At 41.2% G+C, this 27,367-nt stretch overlaps 1 protein-coding gene across 1 annotated transcript in view; it reads right to left on the bottom strand.

The window, feature by feature from the left end:
- Positions 1-27,367, bottom strand: part of MAML1 (mastermind like transcriptional coactivator 1) — a 777,379-nt gene that overhangs the window by 45,523 nt on the left and 704,489 nt on the right. Inside the window, exon 4 of the mRNA XM_044069456.1 lies at positions 26,356-26,470. Within this exon, the coding sequence (XP_043925391.1) occupies positions 26,356-26,470 (115 nt within the window). The remainder of the gene's footprint in view (positions 1-26,355; positions 26,471-27,367) is intronic.

Raw genomic sequence — 27,367 nt, 5'->3', positions numbered from 1 at the left:
TATACTGTGCACTTTGTTTTAAAACCCTGCCCATCAGCCAAAAGAGAACAATGGTAAGAATACACACATACATACACACAGAATAAGAATGGCTGTAAATAACTATTCAAAAACAGCTAAGAAGCACACTAAATAATGATCAACAGTTTGAAAATTTTCACAAATTTTCATAAATGTTAAACAAGTTTAATAATAATGATAATAAGACCTACTTTACCTAACTACAGAACTCTCTCGGTAAGGGAGGAGGTTTTATAAACTATCTTCAAAGGATACAAGATGGAGCCCTCGGATGCATGATCGAACACTTCAGGTGGCAAACAATTTGAGGTAGTAAGCTGGAGACCAGAGAATTATGGGTAGGGAAGGAGTTGAAGCCCTGTAACTGAAGAGCTTCAAGTTCGGTGCCGAGGTTGGCTCCAACAACCCACAGTTGAATCGGATGAAAATAGACAATACTGGATCCATGTGTTTAGCAGCAGCTGGGCTCACTTAAGCAATAGCTGATGGGTCTGATTTGGAATGAGTGTATAAAAGACTTACAAGACTGAGGAACTTTACATAATCAATCTGCTTTCTTGAGGACAGCAGACTAGCTGTCGGGCAATGTTGTGGTAAAAACATCTTCCAGTGCTAAAAGAACACAAGGAATTAAGAGCTGGTTCTAGAAACTCCAGTTCTTCAGAGCTAGTGGAACGTCATTATGTTCCCACTGAAGCAACTGATTCATTCAGTAAACAGCTTTAGCAAACCGAATCGTTCACAGGGACTGGCAGGAGCTACACATTTTCATAATCTGAATCAGAGACCTGATGAGTCAAAATAGAATCTGTCCCTTCAGAAACATTTTGTGGTTCAAAAGCTTAAATCTCTTCAAAATAAAATTAAGAATCCCTTTTTCTTTTACCAGAAACATCTAAACTGCAAGGGTCAAGAACCTGAGCTAAACCCAACAAGTCACTCCTGTCCAAAGTGACAGACAGCAGAAGAAATATGTCTTCTGTTTTTGCTTATTTTTGACAGAAATTTAAAAAGAAGCACACTCACTTTGCTAAGAAAAACCTCCAGAGGGAAGGCCTAGCATTTTAGGTTAAGTTGAGGGATATTCCCTGCCCTTCTCACAGGACTGAGAAGACGGGCTCTCCCTTACCCACCAAGGGTACTACAACAGCTGCAGAGGACATTATCTAACCTTCAAGTCGATAGTGTACAAACATTTGCAAGATAAGCTGTTGATAATTCTGTTGTTCTACTAGAATGTGTGGTCTATCAGTACCTTGTAGATGTTTACTGTTAATTACAACAGCAAACAAGCAATAGTGGCTAACTACTTTGACAAGATTTACTTGGTTAGAATGCATTCCCTTCATTTCCTGAAGGAAACAAATAATGTTGCACCGATGGAATGTGTCTTTCTGGTGTAGCATCTTATTTTGATGTGGACATGCAGCATATGTAACTATATACACCCCTTCAGTTTGGTAGTTTGGATAGCTAAATATACAGCTGAAAGAAACATGGACAAAAATGAGGGTTTAGTTTTCAGTCAAAACCGTTTTGAAAAACTGCAAAAGGTAGCTTGCCCACAAGAAATGCATCCACAAAATCATTCTTTGAGGTTACATCAATAAGAAAAATGTGCTTCTAAGAAAAATATTTAATATTCAGTGTTAGCTGACTCATAGCTCTCCAATGTGAAGTTCAAGTCTCATTATGGAATAGTTGTGTCTTATTGGAGATCTTAAAGGCAGGACAACCGTAAAAATGCTTTAAAAGACTAATCTATTACTACCTGCATTAAAACTTTCTCACATGCAGATAGCGTGTAAGTACGTACTCTGTACTATATCAGATATATTACTAAGAAATGCTTAAGGGAATCCAATATTCTTCAGATTCAATAGTTCAGTGGGTCTCTGCCCTTTCAGGTGGTTCAGGAAAATAAAATTTATGTACACACTGTTAACCATGCATGTGTGTGTCCGTTTTCATTCTTCCTCAGTGAATGGATTTGGATCCAATCCTCAGATCCAAATTGGCCACATTATTCTAGATTCTACGATCTGACACTCAAGCTCCCCCCTTTACCCATAACGTCCCTGACCACTGAATTACCTCGGATTGAGTTTGTTGCTAATATACAACTTTCAAAAATATATAAAAACTAGTGAAATTACCATAGAAATGAATAGTTAAGAGATAGCAGAGCAGGGGCTCAAACAGGAACTGCGGTTCCCAAGGCAATATTTCCATCAGATCTCTCCCAAAGACGTGGATGGGGGAAGGGGGGGTGAGGAAGCATGAAAATAGACAACACAGATGCATAGTTATGGCAAGTATATAACTTTTATATCTGATGTTGTCATTTTCATTTGTTTGTCAATAAATGGGACAGAGTCCCCCGCTAAGAAAACCTTGGGTGGCCCTCATGGAAAGATATAAAGGAAAGCCGCAGAAATGAATGCAGCACTGTTTCTGGAGATGATATCCAACTTGTAATGAGTAATAACAGTATGAACATTAGACCATGTGGCAGCTGAACAAATATCATCAATGGAGGCTCTGGCTCAAAAAGCAACTGACCTAGTTGAGGGTGCCCTTGCTTGTTTTGGTAAGGATAAACCTCTAGAACAGGAAATGTATGCAATGCAATCTGTAATCTATTCGGTTAGTGCAGTCTTTGAAAAAGGTGATCATGGTCAGTTACTGGAAAAGGAAACAAGCCATCAGTCAGATATTCTAAACTTCTTAGTCCTATGAAGACAGAAACAAAGTCGCCTATGCACATCTAAAAAGATGAAACATGTACTCTTCTTTATTGTCAAATTTAGGAAAGAATACAGGAAGGTTAGTCATTTGATTGTTTGTTTCAGAGGCAACTTTAGATGAAAAGGAAGGGTTAAGCATGCAATGTAACCCTGGTAAACCTATTGCTATAGAAAATCAAATAAGGCAGTTTTGAAGAGAGTGCTTGGAGTAAGATACTTGCCTTGCAGAAGTTACGGCCACAAGAAATACTATTTTCCAAGAAAGAAATCTGAGGTCTACTTTGGCTGAGGGCTCAAAGGGTGATTGTACTGAACTCTGTACTTGTTTATTTTTATTTGACATTTATTTACCAGGATACTCTGACTGGGTTAAAATAACCCATTTTCAGTGGAGGCCCGGGGAGAAAACCATTTATACATTACAACACAAATGCGCACACACATTATTTGAGTATGTACAAAGATACAATACATAATCATTTGTATATTACATGTGCACAAATGGCCGCACTGCTTGTTTAAGTACATACACAGAAAAAATAATGCAATATTGTAAAACATGCATTTGTTTGGACTTAAACATGCAATCATAAAGATTAATTTGCATAAACTATGCATACATAACTAATACCATGTATCCATTTTCCATGAAGCAAGATAAGTTATATCAAGTGGGATTCTAAAAGCACTGAAGGTGTTGTGATGTTAAAGATACAGGTTTTTGCATTTTTAAAGTAGCTTAAGTCTTTGATCTGCAAGTTAGCAGAGACCTTTGAAAATGGTTGGTCTTTGCTTATCTTCTGTAGCATATTTATGATTTAAAACCTAGAATATAGTTAGTGTGATTCCAAACAGTAAGATCCCAAGGTAGAATGGGATTCCTTAATCAGAGGTCTAAGCAAAAAAGGTACCTTTAAGAAATGCTTTACATAACTTGGATGAGGCTAAAGGGGCAGCATTGTCTCAAATATGGTAGTTACAGATGGCTGCAAGCTGAACTTTGATGGTGCAGAAACATATATCATTTTGAAAAATAGAAGCAAGGATATCCAAAACAGTTGGAAGTGGAGCAGTGAAAGGATACAATTCTCTCTGGTGAGCCCCAAAACCTCTTCCATTTACTCTTATAAATCTTCCTTGTACAGGGTTTCTGGGATGCAAACAAAATTTTGCAAAAAGGAAAGCCTGGAATGTCTAGCCATCACTGGAATTGGAGAAACCATGTGGTTAATCTGAGGCCTGCAATGTCTGGGTGAGTCATTCATGACGGAGGTGAAAGAAGGTCTGGACTGGGGTCCAGAGTCCAAGGAGGACATACTAGGTGAGACCACAGAAAGGGGAACCACACTTGACAAGGTCAGAAAAGGGTAATGATTCCTTCATAAAGCACCCTGGTTGAAGAACAAAGTAATCTGGGAACTACACATAGGGGAGGGGTAAAGCATATAGGAGGACCAGGGGGCCAAACATGGACTACAGCATCCTTCAGGGGAAATTATGGCAAAGAACCTGCTGCATTTGTTTTGGGGGAAGAGGAAAAAGATCGCAGCAAACTGACTCCACTTAAGGAAAATCATATTTGCCACTGTCTGATTGAGAGACCTCTCGTGAGGCATTAAAATAGTCCTGCTGAGCCTGTCAGTCAGAACACTGGATTTCACTGGTATATGCAGTGCCACAAGAAAGCGACAGAAGATAGAGCCCACTACCAAACTTTCATTGTTTCTCAGCAAAGGGGGTAAGATCTGGTGCCCTCTTGTTTGTTGATATACCAAACTACCGTTTGGATAGCAATTGTCCCCATAGGAAGAGAGTTCTGAAGTGCCTGCATCACTAAAAGGGCGGTTTTCATCTCTAAGACATTTACATGCAAACTGGTCTCCTCAGAGGACCACATACCTTGAACAGTCCATCCCAAGAAATGCTCCCCCACCCCAATTGGGAGGTGCCCACGGTCAATGTGGCAACTGGGGGAAGAAGGATAAAGGGACGTCCTAGACAAATAATATCGGACTGTATCCACCACAGTAGGGATTCCTTGCAAACCAGAGATAGTTTTATAGGGTGTTGTAAAGGCTGTCGATGAAAGGACCGTTGTCCTGCTAGAGTTCATTGGAGAATCTGCATATGAAGGTGAGCTGTAGGTATCAATGTGATCGCAACAGCCATCGATCCTAGGGCTTTGAGAATCAGCTTTGTTGGGGTACAGAGGTGAGAAAAAACCTATCTGACATGCAATCTTATGGTAAGAACTCTGTTTTGTGGTAAGACAGCGAGACGACTGACTGTATCTAGGTGAGCCCCATAAACTCCAAGACTTAAACTAGTTGTAGGTGGGATTTCAAAGACTGATTGTGATTCTCTGAGAGTGGGATAACTGAATTAAGTAATCCCTGACTTTTTCTAGACAAAGCCTGGTTGTAGCAGTAATGAGCCAATCGTCTAAATAAGGAAACGCACTGATCCCGTGCAGTCTTAGATAAGCTGCTACCACTGTCATGCATTTGGTGGCACAGACCCATGCTTACACTTATCAAGGGTATCAGAACTCATCATAGATTCAGGATGCATGGCTAGGCTTTTAAAAGGCCCTTGTGGTCATTAGCCTAGTAAACACCTATGAATCCTGGGGGCTCTGGTGAGGCCAAAGGCCAGGCTCTGAACTGGTAATGACTGGCTGCCAGCTGAAGTGCAAGTATCTTTGAGAACATCTGTTCATTTTGATATGACAGTACACATCCTGAAGATCTATGGAGCCCATCCAGTCATCCTTCTGTGAGACAGGCAGAATGGACTGAAATGTGACCATCCAGAACTTGGAACTCATTACAAACTGGCTCAGTTAACTGAGATCCAAGATAAGTCTCCGGTCCCGTTTTGTTTGGCACTAAAAAGAACCTTGAGTAAATTCCGGACCCTCTTTCTCTGGCGTGACCTCTTGGACGACTCTTATCTAGCAGCTTTTCAACCTCTAAAGCTGTGGACTTCAAATGATTGAGTGGAACATTGGGGATACGTTTTCTTTTCACTGGGGGAAGTTGTAAAAAGGGAGTGAAATATCCTCTTGATATAATCCTTTGCACCTATAAGTCTTCTGTGATGGCTGTCCGGGCGTTTAGGTGCAGGGATGAGCACCCCCCTCCCAACTGCCTCCAGAGAAGAACAATCGGGCAACCTTTCAACAGTGCTGAAAGGGTCTGTCCAGGAAGGAATCTCAAGACCCTTGGTTGTGCAGACCCCCTCTGCCTCTGGGAGAAAAATTCTCTAAAAGGTCCTTGAGATTTTTGGAACCACATCTTTTTACCACTGCACTGATTCCTAGAAAACAATCCCTGTGGGGTAGAAAAATGTATTCCTATGGCAGATAAAAGTCTTTCCGTCTTGCTCACTGCGGGAAAGTGAGTCTTTAATGGTTGGTCCAAACAAAGAATATCCATCAAAGGGAACACTGATGAATGATACTTTAAAGGGCTTCATAAAATCACACAGCCTCATCCAGGCATGCCTCCTAATGGTTATGCCTGAACCTTCAGCTGTGTGAGATTAACCTCATGGACTCATTCGATACTGACTGTAGGGTGGCCAGTCATGAAAAAAAGATTTTTGTTCATCTGCTGACATGGACCTGGGGGTAGAGTTAGTGAGTTCCTTAACTAAGTCCCTCTATAACCTAGTGAAGTGTGCCAGATAGTTCACTGACTGTAAAGCAAAGGTTGCTGAGGCACAGACTCACTTCCCATATCTGCCCAATGCCCTGTTCTGTATTAGGGGGATGAACAGTAGAGTTCTGCTAGTCTAGCTCCTTCTTGGTGGCTGCCACAACCATGGCATACACAGGGATCCCTTTCATCTAATATTGTCTGTCTACATGGGAACTCAAAATCTTATACGGGCATCAAGTGATTGGTTCTATATCATTTGGTTCCTTCCATGCCCAGCAAGAGACATGATGCATAAGCTCATCCGCTGGGGGGGGGGGGGGGGGTAACCCAGGATGTAGATGGGCCAGACCCAAAGACTTCAAGGAACAGTTTCCTCCTGTGAAGGGGTTTGGGATGATCAACCACCTGTCTGGGGTAGGATTTCTAAAATGTCTTCAAAGCAGACATCTTCAGGTGGAGATCTTGGGGACTCTTCCCCTTCATCGAAAACAGTGTTTTCTTTGAGGGATTCCTGTGGGACTTTGGGAGGACCTGACAGAATAGGAGGTGGAAGGCAGTCTGGAAGATTTCTTGGGAGTCTCCTGAGGAAAGGGAGACCTCAATCTCAGCGAAACTGGCTCCGGGCAGAATCATGGCCTTCACAGCTGAGAAGATTTCAAAGCTGCAGGCATCAGATCAGAAATTTTTATTGGCAGTTCAGAAGCCAAAGATGACCTAGGAGACCTTGCTAGGAAGCATTTTCTGTATTCTCTGGGTTCCTCAGATTTATGACAGGGGGGTTGAGCCCCTGATGTTGATACAGCAGAAGGAGCAGAAGCAGGAACAAGGTCCTTGAGAACCAGCTTATTCCTTCTATCACTGATGGCCCTACTGTTAAATCTAGCACACATACTACAAGTAGTATCCAGGTGTGCAGGGTCTAAACAACAGACACACTCCCTGTGGGCATCCGAGTTGGGTATCTTATGCCCACAGGAAGTGCACTTTTTAAAGCCAGTTGGCTTTTCAGCCATACTGCAAGAGAAAACACATAGAAGAAAGCCAGACAGTTGAAGAAAAGGAGGAAAGTTTTTTTTTTTTAATACAACCTTTATCTACAAGAAAAGATTTATACCAGCAATGGTATAACTAAAACACCTCAAAGTGAGGTAAAGGAAGGGAAGACAGCTTACCAACAATGGTAAAGATTGCCAAGAAAAACTAGTCGAGGCAGAGGGTAAGGGAGAAAAAAGAAGTTATGTTCTTACCATAACGTTCCATCTGAGTAGTAGACTTCATTCTTCTGCACATATGGGTATATGGATCCGATTTGGATCCGAGCCGGCAAAACTTTTCAAGCATCAGCTCCGAGCTCCAAGCTCCTCCCTTACTTATATTACATCACTTCCTCCTATCTAGCCCCAGATCGAGTTTGCTGACACTAAAAGGCAACATAACCACAATCCTAAACAGGAAAAACCTGAAGAGTGAGGGGGATGGAGGGAGGGAAGGTGCAGAAGAATGAAGTCTACTACTCAGATGGAACGTTATGGTAAGAACATAACTTCTTTATCTAAAGTAGTTGACTTCATTCATTTTGCACATATGGGACAGAGTCCCCAGCTATTAGTATTCCTGGGAGGCCCCTATGGAAGGATATTTCTGGGCACCGCAGAGCCAAAGGATGCACTCCCTCTAGAAATAAGATCCAATTTATAATGAGAGATGAATGTGTGCAAATTGGCCCAAGTCGCTGCCGGACAGATATCGTCTAACGGAACTCTTGAACAAAAAACTGCAGAAGCGGCCATTACTCTAGTGGAATGAGCCTTCATTACACCAGGAGGAGATAAACCTTTGTCCTTATAAACCTGCGCAATACAAGGAGTGATCCACCTTGCTAAGGACACTTTCGAAACTGCTTTGCCCAGAAATGGTTTTGAAAGAGAGACAAACAATTGATCCGACTTCCGGAAGGGTTTAGTCCTATGGAGGTAAAAACGAAGCTGTCTATGTACATCCAATAAATGAAGCTTACGTTCACCTCTATTTTGGAAATTTGGGAAGAAGACTGGCAAATTTATAGACTGATTAATATTGGCTGCCGAGGACACTTTGGGGAGAAAGGAAGGATTCGTACGCAGCAAAACTCTATCCTTGTGGAAAACCAAATAGGGGGGGCAAGGAGGATAAGGCCTGTAACTCTGAAACTCTCTTGGCTGAAGTGATGGCGACCAAGAAGACTGTTTTCCATGACAAAAACTTCATCGGAACTGATCCGGCTGGCTCGAAAGGGGGAGAGGTCAAAGCCTGAAGGACTAAAGTCAGATCCCAGGGGGGCACTGTTTCTTTAACTGGAGGTCACAATAAGAAAGGGCCCTTCAGGAAAGCTTTACACAATTTGGCCGAAGCCAAAGCAATCTTATTTTCACCCACATGAAAATTAAAGATGGCTGCCAGCTGAACCTTGATGGTGGAAGCACTTGCGCCTGATCGAAAAAGATCAGCCAGAAAATCCAGTATGACCGGGATGGGGGCAGTAAACAGGTTTAGACTGCATTGAGAGGCCCAAACACAAAAACGTCTCCACTTACTATTGTAGAGTTTCCTAGTGGAGGCTTTAAGAGAAGCTACCAGAATATTCTTAACTGGAGACGAAAGCCCAGGAGTCCTGATGATCATGGAAACTGGAGCAGCCACGCTGTCAGCTTGAGACTGTCCAGGTTGGGCAGGGGCAAGCCTGACGGGTGAGAGATCAGATCCAGGCATGGATCTAGAGTCCATGGAGGAGCCAACAGATGAGACCATAGGAAGGGAAACCACACTTGACGCGGCCAGAAGGGAGCTATGAGAATGACTTTGCACTGCAGCCGGCAAGCTCTCTGAAGGAACTTCGGAATAAGAGGTAACGGGGGATAAGCATACAGTAGCCTGAGAGGCCAAGCATGGAACAGAGTGTCCCTGAGGACATCCCCCGGAGGGGGGATCAGAGCGAAGAAGTTGCTCCACTTTGCATTGGAAGGAGATGCGAAGAGATCGCAGCAAAGTTGACCCCAAACACACAAGGAAGATTTTCTCCGCCACTGAATGTTTCAGAGACCACTCGTAAGACAGAAGGCTTGCCCTGCTTAGACTGTCCGCTAGAATGTTGGAGCGTCCCGGGATATGCGTTGCTATGAGAAACCGGCTGGTGGATATGGCCCACTCCCAAACCCTCATGGCCACACGACAAAGGGGGTAGGGTCGGGTCCCTACCTATTTGTTTATATAGCAGACTACAGACATGTTGTCTGATTGAACGGCTGCCATCCCCGGAGGTAGGACAGGGTGGAAAGCTCTCAACGCTAACAGCACTGCCCTCATCTCCAGGACATTGATGTGTAGCTTGGTCTCTGGAGGGGACTACGTGCCTTGGACCGTTCTTCCCAGGAAGTGCCCTCCCACCCAAACTGGGAAGCGTCCGTGGTCACCGTGGCTTGAGCCGGAGAGGCTAGAAAGCTGTGCCCCGTGAAAATATCCGCTGGAGTGACGTTCTGCATGTCCGATTGATTTGAATGTGGAAATTCATCGGAAGGTCTAGCCAGGACCATTGAACTGCCAGATTCCACTGAAGGACTCTCATGTGAAGACGTGCAAGAGGGAGAATAGAGATTGCGGCTGCCATCGAACCCAGGGCCCTGAGAACATCGGCTGCTGTGACTACCGAGTGATCCAAGATCGCCGATACATGGAGTCTGAGATTTTCTATCCTTTCCGGGGTGAGAAAAATCTTTGACTGAATCGAATCCAACCGTGCCCTGATCAAGTCTATGATTTGAACTGGCGCCAGGTGGGACTTGTTAATATTGATCGTGATGCCTAACTTGTGAGCCAGACTGAGGAAGTAGTGTAGGGCCTGACACAAGAGACGTTTGGTGGATGCAGTGAAGAGCCAGTCATCTAGGTAGGGGAATACCTGAATGCCCTGAAGTCTCAGGTAAGCCGCTATGACCGCCATAACCTTGGTGAACACTCTGGGGGCTGTGGTGAGACCAAAGGGTAGGGCTCTGAACTGAAAGTGACTGGCCCCTAGACAGAAGCGCAGAAACCTCCTGGAGCTTCTGTGGACCTTGATGTGATGGTAAGTATCCTGGAGGTCTAACGAGCACATCCAGTTGCATTCTCTCAGAAATGGTAGAATGGACTGTAGAGTGACCATCCGGAATTTTTGTTTCTCTACCAACCGGTTGAGGATAGACAGGTCCAGAATGGGTCTGAGGTCCCCAGTCTTCTTTGGCACTAAAAAGAACCTGGAGTAGATGCCTGATGCGGATTGATCTGGGGGGACCGGCTCGATAGCTCGTTTTTGTAGCAGCTTCGAAACCTCTAAAGCTGCAGCCTCCCTGTGAGCGGGTGGAACATCTGGAAGGCATGCTGGAGTTATGGGACATGAAATGAAGGGGATAGAATATCCTTTGGATATGATGTTTAACACCCAGCGGTCTGCAGTAATGGACTCCCATGCCGCTGGATGTAAGGAAAATCTCCCCCCCCGACTGCCTCCAGAGTAGGGCAGCCGGGCAACCCCTCAGGGTTGCTGTGCAGGTCTGTCAGAAAAAGGTCCCTAGACCCGAAGTTTCTGGGACCCCCTCTGCCTCGAACAGCATTGGTCTTGACACCCTCTGCCTCTGGGGGACGAATATTCCAGTGTGTCACGAAAGGACTGTGATTTCCGGAACCACATCTTCTTTTGCCCCTTTTGGTTCCTGGAATAGGACCTCTGAGGGTTAGAGAAGCGGATTCTGATGGCTGACAAAGTCTTTCCATCCTTCTCACTCTGGGTTAGTGTCACGTACAGTCTTCCCAAAGAGGGATGATCCATCAAATGGGGCGTTGATAAAAGATGCCTTAAAGGGGTCCGCAAATTGACACAGCCTGATCCAGGCGTGTTGCCTCAAGGCAACGCCTGTGCCAGCAGCTCTAGTGGCTCCCTCTGTGGCATGAGAGAGGAGACGCATAGAGGTATTAGTCACTGATTTCAGTGTAGTCATCTTCGCAGTGAAGGACTGCTTGTCCTGCTGTGAGAGAGACTCCAGGGGCGACTCAATTAGCTCCGATATAAGCTCTCGGTGCAGTCGGATGACATGTGCCAAGTAATTCAGCGCACAGATAGAAAAAGTCGCTGACAAGTACATGCGTTTCCCAAAATGATCCATCGACCTGGACTCCTTGTCTGGTGGATGGACATGGGAACTCTCCTGTGACAGTTCCTTTTTTGTGACAGCTGCAACCACCAAAGCGTCTACCAGGGCTCCCTTGGACCATGCCTGCCTGCCTGACGGCGGGGAAAGAATTTTGTCTGGCCTTTTGGTATAGGCTCTACGGTGTCAGGATCCTTCCACGCCCTAGTGGTGATGAGGTCCACCAAAGGGTCAGCTGGAGGGGAGACCCAGGAAGTAGATGGGCCAGCGCCAAAGGCTTCCAGGAATATGGATTCATCTGTAGAGGGTTTGGGGGCTGACCAACCTCCTCTTTGGCGGAGGATCTCTATAATGTCTCCGAACGAGACGTCCTCGGTAGGTGATCTGGGGGAACCCTCTCCTTCATCCAAGTCCGTATCAGTGGTAATGGACTCAGGGGAGTCCAAGTGCCTCCTCTTGCACTTGCGCTTATGAGGTTCCTCTCCAGTGTGACTCTCTGGAGAGGATTCATAAGCCTCCATGGGTTCCCTGAGGGGAACAACCTGGGGTTGCCTTGGCACGGGCTGTCCCTGAGACAGGGCAATGGGAGCAGAATCCAAAAACAGAGGGGTCTGGGTGGGATCTGAGGATATGAGCTGAGGTCTCAACCCCTAGGAGAGGACCCTTTCCACTGCCCCGTATCGATGGACAGCACCCCCCCGGAGAACGTAAGGAAGAGGCTCTGCCCGGCACCGAAGCAGGGACCGGAGCCGACAGCGGGGTAGTCCGGGCACTGAGGGTGGGATCCGAAAGAGCGAGATCTCGACCCTCAGGTCCGACTCCCTGACCACGGCTCCGAGAATCCCCTGGATCTGAGATTGGATCTGAGGAACTCAAGGTGACGGCCGGCGTCGAAGAAACAAAAACCATCGGCGCCGACCCCACAGCTCTGAAAGGTCTCGGATCAGAGAACCCCAAAGCGTCAGGTCGGATCGGGGAAGGAGCAATAGGGTGGAACATAGTAGAAGAAGAACCCTCAACAATGGGAGAGGGCCCTGGTAAGACCCCCATCTGAATCTGGATGAACCTCCTCATAAGCCTGTCCATATCAAGTTCGGATACACTCCGAGTCGATCTGGAGGAAGCGACCGACTCGGGTCTGGGTCGGATCAGAGGGGAGTGCCTCGGCTCCGATGGCTCCATCGGCTCCAGCGAGAAACGGGGAGAGCGGAGCAGAGGAGAACGAGACCTGGATACCTTGGAAGATGGTCTGGAGACCTTTTCCTGGGCCTGTCCCTCTCTTTATGGCGCCTCTCCTTCTCTCTCTTGTCCCTACCTCTCTGAGACGACTCCGAGGAAGCAGGCCTGATGGGAGGTTGAGTCCCTGCCTGCACAGAGTCACCAGCTAGGAGGAAACCGAGGCAGACTCCAGGGCAGAAGCTGGTAGCAGATCTTTAGCCACAAGCTTAGCCCGATGATCCTTCAACGCCCTAGGATTGAAACCCGAACAAATGTCACCGGAGGCAGAAAGATGGGTGACCCCTAAACATAGAACACACAGTGTGGCCATCGGCTGGAGAAAGCTTATGACCACACTCTGTGCACTTTTTAAAGAGAACTTTAGGCTGATCAGCTATAGCAAAGACAGAAAAAGCCCTAGGGCCCACACACACACACACACACTTAACAGGGATTGGGCCTAAACGGGAACCAGTGACACAATACTACACAAACACTTAAATTGATAACTATCAATACAGATGTAAGGGAGGAAAAAAGAAAGGTATACACACTCAGCAATTAGCAATAAAGGACCAAAAACCTTACCAACTAGCTAGGAGCTCAGAGACCACGATGCTGACTCACACAGCAGCAAATGAGATCTGGGGCTAGATAGGAGAAAGTGATGTAATATAGGTAAGGGAGGAGCTTGGAGCTGATGCTTGAAAAGTTTTGCTGGCTCGAATCCGAATAGGATCCGTATACCCATATGTGCAGAATGAATGAAGTCAACTACTTCTAGTATTTAAATGAAAAGTAAAAAGATTTAAACAAAAAAAAATTAAGTTTTTTAAACTCACTAAACCCAAAACGAGCTTGAAAGATTGCAATCCCAACAGAACCATAGAGTGGCAAACAAGATCTAAGGTAATTCAATGGTCAAGGGCATTATGGGTAAAGGAAGGAGCTTGGCAATCAGATCCTAGAATCTAGAGTACTGTGTCAGAGTCAGATCTGAGGATCGGATCCAAACTCATTACTTAAACAAATGAAAATGCCAAGATCAAATCCTTTCAATCTCTGTAGGTATAAAGTCCTTATAGCAGATTTTTTGCTTCTTTTAGGATATTTGACAACTGAAAGGAAAGGGAAGCACAGCTAGTAATTAAAATTCCAGCCCTCTCCCAGGAAAAAAAGCAGTATGGAGAAGAACCCCCCCCCCCCCCCCCCGAAAGTGCATTCAATTACTATACAACTGAACTAAAAGCAGATGTAATAATGTTAAGGATAAAACTTGGGGAAAAAGTGAGAAAAAAAAAGGTTGAATATTTCATTGTTTCCTGATGCTTCTAGTTTTGGCTTTAGACCACATGACAATGGTGATAAAGTAGTGGCTGGCTGTTGGAGAGCTTGCAATAAAAACTAGTATATATAGTAACCTAAAAAGTGCACTGGAAAAAAAATAAGAATGGTTGTACCACGATGAAGTATACTGGGGCAACCCTTGTTATTGTTTACATGCTTATTTGCCCCAAATATGCCACAGACAGGTTTATATTTAATAAGTGTTGAGCTCTCCTGCTGTTTCTTGCTTACAGTAGTTACTTGTTATCAGGCCAGTTCACAGGACCTTGGACACCTATGCTGATGTCTATACATCCTTGTAGTTTTCAGGCTAGCCATTGTCATCAATCTACATACTGTGAGCAAACTGACAATTACTGAGAGAAAACAGTTAGCGAGTCTTCACACCAAACATCTGATGAACTACTGGGTGGCATCCATGCCTGATATCTCACTATCAAAGTATCAAAACTACATATCTCACTGGTGTGATACTTTGACTACTGCTCTTATAGTTTACTGTGGAGTGATGTGCAGTAAGTTACATGCTGCTCTCAGTCACAGTATTGCATAAACTATGTACTTATTAGTTCAGTTATAGTAACACTGCTACTGTTTGTTCAGTCAGTGCTTCCATTTTCTCTCCTCACTCATTATAGATCCTACAGTGCACTTATCAGTTAAGTTCTAGATAACATAACTGCCTCATCTGGAAACTGCCTGCAGATGATACATTTATCTAATCAATACACAAGTTCAGTCCACTTTTACCTGCTCTTGCTGCCAGCCTTACAGCACTTGTTATTAACTAGGCAGTGTAGAAACTGCCTTATCCTCACTGACCACTAGCTCCTGATAGAACATAAGTTTGTGAGGGGTATAATTATCTTCACAACCTGGTGGCAAAATCTCACAAAATCAGACTGTTGATGAACTTCATACTCATCTATTCACACCTCCGCATGAACATGTCAGATCTACATAGGCTGAAGTTTATCAAGAAATCAATCCCCAAGCTTTCTAGGAACAGAAGAAAGCCTCAGCCATAAACACCACTACTTACCTCACACTACACACACAACATAAGGTCATATGTTTCAGGGGTTCACAAAGCTGCAGACCATAAACCTTCTACTATGTCATGCACAAATGGTAATGTCCTAGTAACGCCATTGTTAGGCATACATATTCTGCACTCACCAGGCTGAATAAAAATGGGGTGAAACTCTGAGTCTCTTACACCTGGCAAATATGACTGACAAGACAGTGGCCCATGTGGGTGTGAAAGACTCCGCGATCCAAAACAAAAAGGACATTCAGAGACACATGCCTGATCTCACTATGTACGTGTGCAATGCAGACAAGATGCTGGTGTCCTGAGTGGAATTCTGTTTTCACCCAAAATGATACCCAGATTCTGGGGAAAGGATAAATGGCTTAGTAGCTGGTGCCATTGGGGGGGGGGGGGGTACCTTGGGACAAGATGAGAGACAGCTACTCTTTTCACAAGGGATGGGCTGCAACCTTTGTTCCATGGCTTCCACATACTGGGCAAAGGCTTTGCTGCCCTACAGTATATTTTTTAGGTAAGCCCATCGACTGAACACTCCAAAATAATTATCCCCACATTAACGTATTGTAAATAAGCTCAAACTTGCACAATGAGTCTTCTACTGTGAGGTGGACAGCAAACCATCTCACAGCACACACACTAGCTAAGATTACTGTGTTCAGACCTGGTACAAAAGCTAAAGTAGCAAAAGTCACCTCAGAAAGAAAAACAAAAGTGACGAGTGGTAACCCACAAGGCTCCACGCTGGGACCTCATCTGTTTAGTATTTATTTCTCAAGTCGTCAAACTACAAGCTCAGACATTTGGCTAAGTCTGCTGTAGACTTAGCTAGGTGTTGCAGTTCGCTCAATATCACATATATTAGACCATGCAAATCAATTCTGTACAGACAACAGCCTCAAATTAAATGCAAAAAAAAAAAAAAATGCAACACTGTTATATTTGGTAAATATAACTTTTCTGGTAACTACTGTACAGATGGCACCTTTATACAGATTGACTCCGAGATCTTGATAACTTCAGACATCTTCTTATCCTTCATCTGCCGTACAAGAAAATCCTTCTACCTGATCCACTTATTCACAGGCATTGCGCTGTCAGTTTGGGACTTTTGTTCCTATTAGGTGGGTAAAACTTCAATATTTGAAGGTGTACATAGCTTTGTTAATAGGTTTTAAGAGAGCACTGGGAGTCTGTCTGTTTTTTTTTTTTTTCAGGGCTTTCAATGAAATAAATTTTTATAATATGTGACATAGGCTCAAATGAATAGGACATGAAACAACTGTATAAAAGTACAACCTGCCAAACAGTGTACGCATGTGACACAAAAGCTGGAACTAGACATTTAACAAAAAAGTTGTTATACATAAAAAGTGGGAATAACTTTTTAATGCAATGATGCTTTCTTTAATGTCTTTAAATGTGAATGGCCTCACAGATAAATACAAACAAGAAAGAGTAGTGAACTATATCAAAAATGTAGAGTGCAAACAGCTATGTTACAGGAGACATACATAGAACTGAATATGTGAATTTGATACAGAAAGGCTTTTAAGGATGGTTATTCAGCAGAACACCCAAGACAAAGGAAGAGGAGTACTTATATCAATTGCAAGAGCAGCTCCAATAGTGATGAGGCCCCTCCACAGATCTAACTAATTACTGCCCCATAGCTATTCTCTCGCCACTCTCCAAAATACTAGAGAGATGCATCCATTCTCAAGTCTCGGATCACCTCCTTGCTAACAACCTCCTTCTCCAACACACAACACGGTTTCCAACCTAACCATAGCACCACCACCGTCTTACTCTCTTTCTCTAACACTATCCTACAAAATAAAAATGCAGGTTATCTCTCCTCAGCTACCTTCCTAGCTCTCTCTAAAGCATTTGACATGGTCCCACATAAACAACTTATCTCTCTTCTCAATAACCTATCCTTCTCTCAACCAGTCATCAACTGATTTCAGAGTTACCTGACCGCCAACAAGCAGTTGTTTGGCAGGACAACCTATCCCCCCCAAATACCAGTCTCCATAGGAGTTCCCCAAGGGTCCATCCTGGGACCCCTAATCTTCTCTATTTTCACAAATAATCTAGCCTTAGCCACAACACATGGCACACTAATAGAATACGCAGATGACTCAACCATAATCTGCACAGCCCACTCCCTACCAGAACTGCAAAAAGTCACACAGGAAGCATTTTCTTCTATTGAAACTTGGTTATCCTTTGCCCAACTAATACTCAACCCAAACAAAACAAAATTATTAATCTTCCAACCCACCAAACTTACCCTACACAGCTCTCACTTTAACATCACAGCAAAAGACAATACCACCATCCATCCTACAGAACACACCAAATTACTAGGAGTAGAAATAGACAAACTGAACTTTGACATTCACATTTCCATGACCATTAAAAAAGTGCACAAAAAACTAGGAGCATTATATAGAAAACAGCAACTACTTACCAAAGCAGCTAAAATTTCGGTAGCAAATTCTCATCTTATCTCTACCCTACTCTACGCCTCTCCAATATTTACTAACCTTAGACAATGCGATCTAAATAAGCTTGAAACCTGCTACAACAAAATCACCAAATTCACCACAGGGGCTTCCTACCGTACTCACCACTATCTCTCACTAGCAAAACTGGGTTGGCTAGAGCTCCCCCACCTCCTTCAATGGTACCAACTCGCACTCGCCCACAAACTAATAAACCAACCACTAAAAGTCCCATCCCTCCAGAATCTACTCCAACCCTACATAACCATGAGACCACTAAGACCCAGCCACAAAAACCTCCTACAGGTCACAAGAGCCAATAACTCTGCTGGAGAAGCATTTTCCTGCACTATAGCCAAACTCTGGAACTTCCTCCCATCCTCAATTACCTCTGTAACTTCTTGCACCCACTTCAAATCTTTACTAAAATCACACTTAAAAACTTGCCAGACATGCCTTTGCAACCCCCCCACAATACCATCCACTCCACCCACCCACATCCTCTCTCGGCCCCCTATCAACAACCTACTCTTAGCAAGTTTGGCTACTTCCCAGCTACCTACCACATAATACTAACTTCTTGTAGCAACAACTGCTAATGACTGTTATGTACCTCAAAAACAGATCGTATCAATTGTTCACTGATGAATCACAACTACATTTGTAACCATGTTTAGTATATTTCACCATATTTTAAAATTGTACTATGTTCTACAGCTGTTTTACATCTGTTTTCTTCTTGTCTTGCATCCTTAACTGGACTAATGTCTATATTTAAATGCTATGTTTTTTAACTGTATAATGCAAATAATACTCAATTTGGAGCTTTTCTCCCCGGACCTCCGCTGAAAATGGACCTGTGTCCAGTCGGACTCTCCCGGTCAACAAATGTAAATAAAAAAAAAAAAAAAGGTTACAATAGCAGATTTGTAGTGCTATGGGGCTACTGGCAATAGAGGAGGATTACACTGGCATGTAATTACATTCCACCCAAAACTGCTATAATGGAGCTTAAGAAAATTCTGGGAGAAAAACAGTTTTTCAGCAAGGAATATTCACTTATAGGTGGGGACTGGAATTTGATTTGCAGCAGTGAAGATGTCTGTGGAGGGCCCAGAAGGGAAAATATAACAAAGGAGGGTAGATTATTGAAGAAATTTATGAAAATATTTGGCATGGAAGATGGTGAATTCAGTAAAAGGAGTGTGGAGTGAATTTACATATTATTCCCCAAGATATAAAAACTGGGCTAGGCTAGACAGACTTTACATTTCACAGAAACATGTGCATTTAATTGAAGGTCTCAATACTCACCCAATAACTATTTCAGATCAGGCTCCAATAATAGCTAAACAAAAGCACAGGATAATGAAATAAAAATGAGACATTGGCACTTTCCTACCTATCTGTTGAAAAGAGAGTAATTTAAGGAACAGTTTGTGGACATTATTCAGGAGCTGTGAGACAGGATAGAATTTTTTTCTGAAAATATAGCTTGGGAGTGGGATAAAATTAAGTTGGAGTTTAACAGGGTGGGAATAAAAGAAAGGGAACTATGATTAAGAAGTAACAAGAATTATTTAGAGGGACTGACAAATGTTGAAATATTGCAGAACAGGGGGAATCTCACAAAACAAGAGGATCAACTGCAGAATGCTAGGCAGAAAATAAGGTGTTACCTTGATAACAGACACAAGCTTAGAAAGACTGCGGTTAAAAGCAACTGTTTTTGATAACACCAGAGCATAAAAACTTTTAGCACAACAACTCAGGCAATAGAAAGTAGAAAGGGCTGCCACCAAACTTAGGGAGCCTATACCAAGGAAGGAACAAGAGAGCCTGTAGAGGTATTAGAAATATTTTGGAAATTCTGCGAGAGTCTATATAGTAAAGAAATATAAAAATCAAGACAAGATATAAATGGAAATGTTTATGGTAGGATTAAGTATGCCAAGGTTAGAGGTAGATCATTACTAATGGTTAGGATAGGAGGAGAGGAGATAAAAAATGTTGATGTATAACCTCAACAGGAAAGTCCCCAGGAATAGATGGTATTCCTGTGGAAGTTTGTCAGCTAGAATGAAAAATCTGATAAGGATCTGGAAGATTTTGTTTAACAGTATCTTAAAAGTACCACCATCCTGGAAGAAAGCACTGGTAGCTGTAATACCTAAATAGGGTAAAGGTCAATCAAATCTAGCTTCATACAGGCCCCACTTCAATCCTAAACCATGATTATAAAGTGTTTGTGTATATAACGGCTAAAAGAATGACAAAACAACCTTGATCCATATCAGTTTTGGCATTAGGTTTGTCATTCTTTATTTTCTGGGAGTGCGGTGAGTTAACAGACTTAAATGAGTCCCTGTGTGATGCACTGTCGGAGATGCTAGGTAGGCAGATTGGTCTGACAAGGGAGATTACTTTTCTGAGCTATGATACAGAATCGTAATTGCCTAGACATGGTAAGTCCTTGCTGTGTCTAATTATGGTGGCTGCCAAAAACGCAATTACTAGAAAATGGAAATCAAAATCTAAACCAACTATACTGGAAATAGTGAATATAGTAACATAGATAAAAATACTGGAATGAGATCTTTAGAAAAGGGTAGGAGCAAGTTAAATTACATAGGAAAAATGGGAATTGTGGGAAAAATACATACAAGTGAGGAATAAGTTTTAAAATGCAGCAAGACCTAAATGAACTATGAAATGTTTGAGTGAGAAAGATAGGGTAGGTTATAAGTGATGTATAATGTTTGCAACTGGGAGTGTGTCAGTGCAGTTTGTTTGTAAAATACTTGCAACTAGGATTGTCTCAGTATATTTTGTTTTCATCTATATAAATGTATAATTGTTTATGTAGTAAGTGATGGTTTACTAAAGATGTTTCTTGTTTAAAAAAGGAACTGAAAAATTTATGTAATATTGTTTAGGTTACATCATGATATACAGCAATACATGTGAAGTATAATGTTTATGTTAATATAGTTTGATTACTTTTATATGAATATAAAATTGTCTACATCACAAGTGATAATTCAATAAAGGTGTCTGAAGAAAGAAAAAAAAAACATTCACAGGCACCACATGGTTTAAAGTTATCATTTCTCTCTCTCTCAGCCCTCATCAGGCCAATCACAGAATACAATGTCTCTTTTCTAATACATCTATCCACATACACAGCACAAGGTTCCTAATGAAAATAAAACATTGGTCCAAAGACCCTAAACTACCATGACAGGCTTAAAACTCTCAATGCACCGTTTCTTACAAAGTCGTAGTGACCTGTGTCTGGCTTTTTATGTCACAAAGGACCCTACTTCTCCATCTCCTTCACCTCCACAAAGAAATGGCTTCAAAAACACCAGTTCAAAGGATTTAAATCTTCATCAACAAGCAAAGAGAACCAGCTGGTGGAAATGATTAATATGCCATTATTTACCCCATTTTCTGGAATGAATTACCTATATGTATTAAGCAGAGTGATACCCTAGTAGCTACCTTTAACAGGAATTTTGACAGCACAGTCGGCCCTGGGCATACTGGTTTTGCTTACCTGAAGAAAGTGTCCCTTGAAGGTGGGTGAACGAATTCTACCTTATACTCTATTTCACTATAAAATGAATTGTTTTTCAATAATATTTGGCCTTTCAGTTAAATTAATAGAAAATAACTAGTATTTTGAAGTTGGATGCGATCCCAGAGCCAATAGGATTCGCATACCTATACCAGTGATGAGTTTACTTCCTGTTTCAGATAAAGAGGTTTCAAAGTGAACTTGTTACTTTAGTTGTTTTAACTCTACATGTAGGGCTAAATAGGATGAAGACAACTGCAGAATGCTCATTTGGTAAACTAGTTTCGATTCACTTTATAATTTCAAAACTGTGCTCCATTTGAATATTCACTGCACCCCAATACCTTTTTGTTTACAAAGGCATGGCATTTAACAACATTATTTACATTAAGATGAACTTATTGACTGGTGTAAAAAAGTTGGTAGAGAGCAAGCTTGTTGATTTGAAGCAAGATTAAAAGACTTTGATAGCTGAGCAGGATAAGTTTACATGAAGAATGAAACAAAAGGTAAAGAAATACACAATCAGTATATGAAGGAAAAGGAAAATGTTTTTCATAAAACAGATTAGCTAAAGAAGATGCAAAGTACATTTGCACAAATCTTACTTGTACAGGTGTTCAAATTTCACACTGCCTCAGTAGTATATGGGCTCTGTGCCTACACAAACCCACAATGGCAGCTTTCCAAAGCTCAAAATTCCCTCCCACGACAAGGGAAGCCTAACCCATTTCACAGGAACATAACCCCTATGCCACTGAGGTAGTGCAAATAATTATCAAATGCTACATATGACGGTGTCTTGACTCTGCTGACAGAAGCAAAAAAGGTGAAACAGGAAACTGAAGGTTTATTTGATAAACTCATCCAGGAATCATTGAAAGACTGCTATTTTTGGACTCCTCAGAAAATCAGAATATGTATATGGTTACATCACAAAAAATGGAAAATGCTTGAAAAGAGAAAAAGCCACCAATTGTAGTAGAGCTCCAGTAGCAATAGCAAATATGTTTTGATAATATTTATCTACACATGTATAAGACCCAAAATGTTTAGGGTGAGTACAGGGCTGGCAGTCAACATGAAGCAAATCTTGGGGTTAACAACACTGGTAAGGAAGAGGCTGAAGCTTTGATAAAAGTAAACAAAATGATTGAAGGAGACTTAGCAAGGGTAAATTTCAGGTACTGACTGGTAACCCTAACACAGTTTGCAGAGTTCATAGACAAAACAAATATCAAGCTTGGTTAAACCTTTTAACCATATTGTACAGGCTAAACAGATTATCCTTTCTTAGGGAGAAATGGAGGCACTTGTGCCAAAGGAAAGTAATGATTTCAGTCTTTTTCCTGCTGGCCTACCTCTTTATGTCAATTACCAAAAAAGGCTGATGTGTTACACCTCATAACTGACAGAGAATGAGAAGCAGATACACATCTGACAGTGTCACAATGTTTTGAAGACTGCAAAAGTGGAGCAAGAAAAATGGTGACCGAGTTTGCACAACAAGAAGTCATTTGCCAGAACGGAGTTGTTTTACTCAAGTGTAGTTACTTCTGGAATATGGGTTTACTAATTACCTTGCTGGTATAGTTACAGCTATTTACACTTTCTGCACAGTCAAGATGAAAACGCATATTAGACTGCCTTAAGTTATCATGGGAAACAGTACAAAGTTATTGATTTGCCAACTGTGGCTCTGGTTCCACATCTAGTTAACTGGATACCCCCCCCCCCCCCCGGCTACAATGTAGTTTTATAATATCGTATGACAAACATTGTTAAAATACACAAGTTAACTTGTTTGCAGATAAACTGTTGACAACAGTATTTCTTTTTCTAAAAGCATTATTACTTCACAGTTTTTAATGAGGAGACTTTATTCAGTGCAGCTGTCAATATACTTGATTAATGAAGGAATTAAAAAAAAAAAACGTCCTACATTTTTGGGTGGCAAAACTCTAAATCTTCGGATCTGAAGGGAGGTAAGTTAGGCTAAAAAGAGGTAAAGATTATTCTATTGGATGATGACATATTAGTGCATTTGACTAAAGCAGAACTAGACACAAGGTGCCTCTCTGAACTACTGAAGTCTGGTACTTTTTCAGGTTATAATGTTACAAAGAGACAAGCGTGATAGTCAACTATGTGCCTTCTCCACCTCTGGAAATGGATTTTGCTTATTTACAACCAACAGCTCATGATAAGAATCTGGTTAGGAAACAGTTTTATAAAAAGACAATTAATACAACATATATGGAATTAAAAAAGTGGAATTTCACTAGTATTTTGACATCCCTACCAATAACCCAGTTATTTTTTTAAACTGTGAAAAGTATAATGCAAGATTACTGAACTGGTTTAAGAAAAGAAAGTACTGTGACGATTCCTGCAATTATGACATCTAGTGGTCTGGCACCTTATAAGTAAGAAATGGGAAAAATGGGTCATTGGAATCAAGTTAGTACTGCAGTGTGATATTATAAATTAAGCCAAATTTCTGAGATTATTCAAAAGTGGAGTAAAGATCCAATGCAATCATTACAGGTTAAATAGCAACAGTGTTTACAATGTAATATTTCAAAAGAAGAAAACGATCAAGTACTAGCCTGGTATACATGTGACATACTACCACAAGTAAATCAATTCCCATATACTAAACTCTTCCATACTTGGCATCTTATACGTATGACTCTGGCATGGGTTAATCAAAGTAATGGTAACTGCTGGAGATGTGGCTCATCTCAGGCATATTATATCCACATTATTTGGAACTGTATAGAGGTTTAACCATTATTTCATTGGATCACTAAGAAAACATTATGGACAAGTAGAAGTCTTCTCTCTCTCTCTCCCATCTAATGAGGAAATTAATTTTTGTCTACTGGAGATTAAAGACAATAAACCTAAATTGGAACTATGTATATCTTAGCTGGATTCCTATGATAATTTTAGTCTTACTAGCCACTATTTTTAAATTTAGAGACAAATTCCACAATATTGAATAATTATCTTAGGCTCTTTAACAGCACTGCCTCATGGCCTGATAACAAATGTCTTTTAAAAAGTTGAGAATATCACTTTTTTTATATATATATTTATACCCACTATGAATTATACAGTACTGGTAAAAAATGAAGATATTAATAAAATGGGATACAAAGGTACTTTGGAAAATTCTTTTACTATAATGGTATACAATCTTGTAACTTCCTATTTTGGAGTGATGATTATATGTTACTCCTGAGTTAAGAGTTGATAGATTGCATACTGACATTTGTCAAAATGAATTATTTTAAATATGTTCAGTTACAATCAATATGCTCTTGTCAATTAAGAGTGTCATATGTTTTTCCTGCTGTAGTAATTTATGCATGTCGTGTCATTTCATACCTTGAGAAGTTTCTCTATTAGGCAATAAAGTTTAAATAATAATAAAAAAAAAAACAGGAAACATGATGCAAAATCTTACCTGGGATAGCAAAAACAGCACTGGTACCTCATGACAAAGTATGCTATCAAAAGAAGTATACCTTCATTATTGGAGACTTACTGGGTTGGAGTTGGATCAGAAGGTGCAAACATTACACACTTGTTTTACCCTATTATTGTATATATTTTGAAATCTCTATCCAGTATAACAATTATTTATTTTTACAACTGTGAAGAATATGATTTTTGTGAGAACAGCAAAAAAAGCACTGGTATCTTGGGGAAAAAGTATACTTTCAAAAGATATGTATTTTCACTAATGGACAACTTTTGGTTTGGGGAGTTGGGTCACAAGGAGAACCATTATACTATTTTGTATTACCATCACTGTATGCATTTTCACATCCCTTTCAAATATCTCAGTTGTTTATGTATTTATTGTTTTTAACTGAAAAATATGATGCAAGATTCAGCTGGTTTAGAAAAGCTGTATTGGAGAAAATTATACTATTAAAATAACTGGGAAGTCTTTATGGTGCGCATCACTATTTATGCTGCAAGACTGTACAACTGAAAAAATGTACTTGGTGATTATACACAGGTCTGAGGCACATTAGAAGAGATTAACACACCTGACAAATTTTAATATAGATCTGTTTCACAGGATTACCTTCAGAGTCATATTATGGTAAATGATTAGACTGTCTTGCGTGATAAAACAAGTGACTGGGACTTTGTGAAATTTCTTAAATGACACTGGAGATTCACTCCTTGAAACAGTTATTAGTGTTTACTGGAGATGGTAAACTGGAAATACAGGGAAACTTGGCTTAAGTATTTGGAAAGAAAATAGGGTTAATCTATTCTTCCTCTGAACACTTTCTGCCTTGTGCTTGCCATCCATCAAGCCTTCTCCAACTCTGGGCTGAGGGGACATCAGCTAGCCTATGGGATTTGTTCTTGCTCCAGTGGCACCATGACAATGACATGTTTTTGTTTAAAGTCCCAGACTCCTCCCTTACTGGGGATCACCAAAGGGGCCACTATACAATGATCCTTAGGATATACCTCACAGTTTACTCTTGTTGCCTCGCATTTAAGTTCCCATGTCTCACTAAGTAGCAAAAGTGCAAGTATATTCCATTTATACATATAAGCTCCATCAGTGAATAAGTCTCGAAATTCTGCTAGAAACCCTTACTGCAGAGGAAGCTGCCCTCCCCATCCCTGGAAAAGGGAATGTCTAATTACGTGCAATCGGTACTAAACTAAACAAGTTAAATTTTTCCAACTCAAGGTGTCATGTGAAAGCTGGAAATCCTAATTCTGCGCCACTAGGCTTACAGGTCTGCAATATCTACCTGCTCTATGCTTATTCACAGATGTACAGACAACCAGTTAAATAGGAAAGCCACAGCAACAGACTTTGCAGATATAACAGGCATAAAAATAATTATTTTGAGGGATGCAAAAATAAAAATATAATTTTACTAGCATAATTGAAGCATGCAGTTCTGTGACATTACAGCCATAAACAGTAGGGTATTACTTTTCTATGAAATGAAAAAGCAGTTTGCTGAACTAGTGAAGACTTCACAAATGTACACAACTATATTTTAGCACAGTACCTTGAAATTGGTTGACCTGCTGCTGATACGGATTTTGTTGCTGGTCCTGATATTGAGGAGGTGGTCGAGTCAGATGCCTCTGAAGTTGCTGTTCTTGCTGCTGTCTCTGCTTTTCCTAGGCAGAGAATGAATTTCAAAAAAGATGCTACACTGCAAGTAATAGTATTAACAGTTTCATAAAAATATTCCAAGAATGTCTTCCCCGTAAAACCCTTAAAGATACTTCAACAAAAATATTTACACTATATTAGAGAACTGAAGAAGCAGATATATTACCTACAAATGCTTAAAATAAATGCTTAACATCAGGAAAATGCACACAGAAATAGTTTTAAAGAGTACCAGGAAAGATGTGCAGGAAAAAAAGTGTTCAAGCATGGTGCATTTAAGTGTGCAAGTGTGTGTGTGTGTGTGTGTGTGTGTGTGTGTGTGTGTGTGTGTGTGTGTGTGTACCAAACCTCTCAACCTCTTTGAGCAAAACAAACTTGGAAAGTTGACAGAATAACAAAAGTTTTGCATTAGCATGCATTTTCTGAAGGATATAAATTTCAAACCTCAAATGTCTGTCATGATTTCCAGACTTCAGTCCTCAATGATTTACTAGTGACTTCTCAGAAAACTAAAATGTTACGAGGAACAGAGCAAAAATGTGGGCAGTTCAGAGGTACGGTGTGTACATCTATAAGTCTCTCTCTCTTTCTCTGAGTATGTATATGTATATATCATATACATACATGAATATATATATATATATATATATATATATATATATATATATATATATATATATACATACATATATACATATAAATGGCAATTCAGACTGAATGCAGAAATAACTCCAGGACTAAATGAGAATTTGAATGTAAAATGTTTGGGGAAAAAATTGCCCCCCTTTTTGGATTTAAACCCTTTTTTTTTTTACCAAAAACCACTCCCCCCCAAAAGGGAACCCCCCCAAAAAAATGTTTTTAAACCCCTTGGGACTTTTTTTTAAAAAAATTTACATCAA

The sequence above is a fragment of the Protopterus annectens genome, chromosome 4.part0 (assembly GCF_019279795.1).
Source record: "Protopterus annectens isolate FY-2018-M chromosome 4.part0, PAN1.0, whole genome shotgun sequence".
NCBI classification, from domain to species: Eukaryota; Metazoa; Chordata; order Ceratodontiformes; family Protopteridae; genus Protopterus; species Protopterus annectens.
Note: the sequence above shows the minus strand (reverse complement) of the source record. Positions and strands in the feature narration are given on the sequence as shown.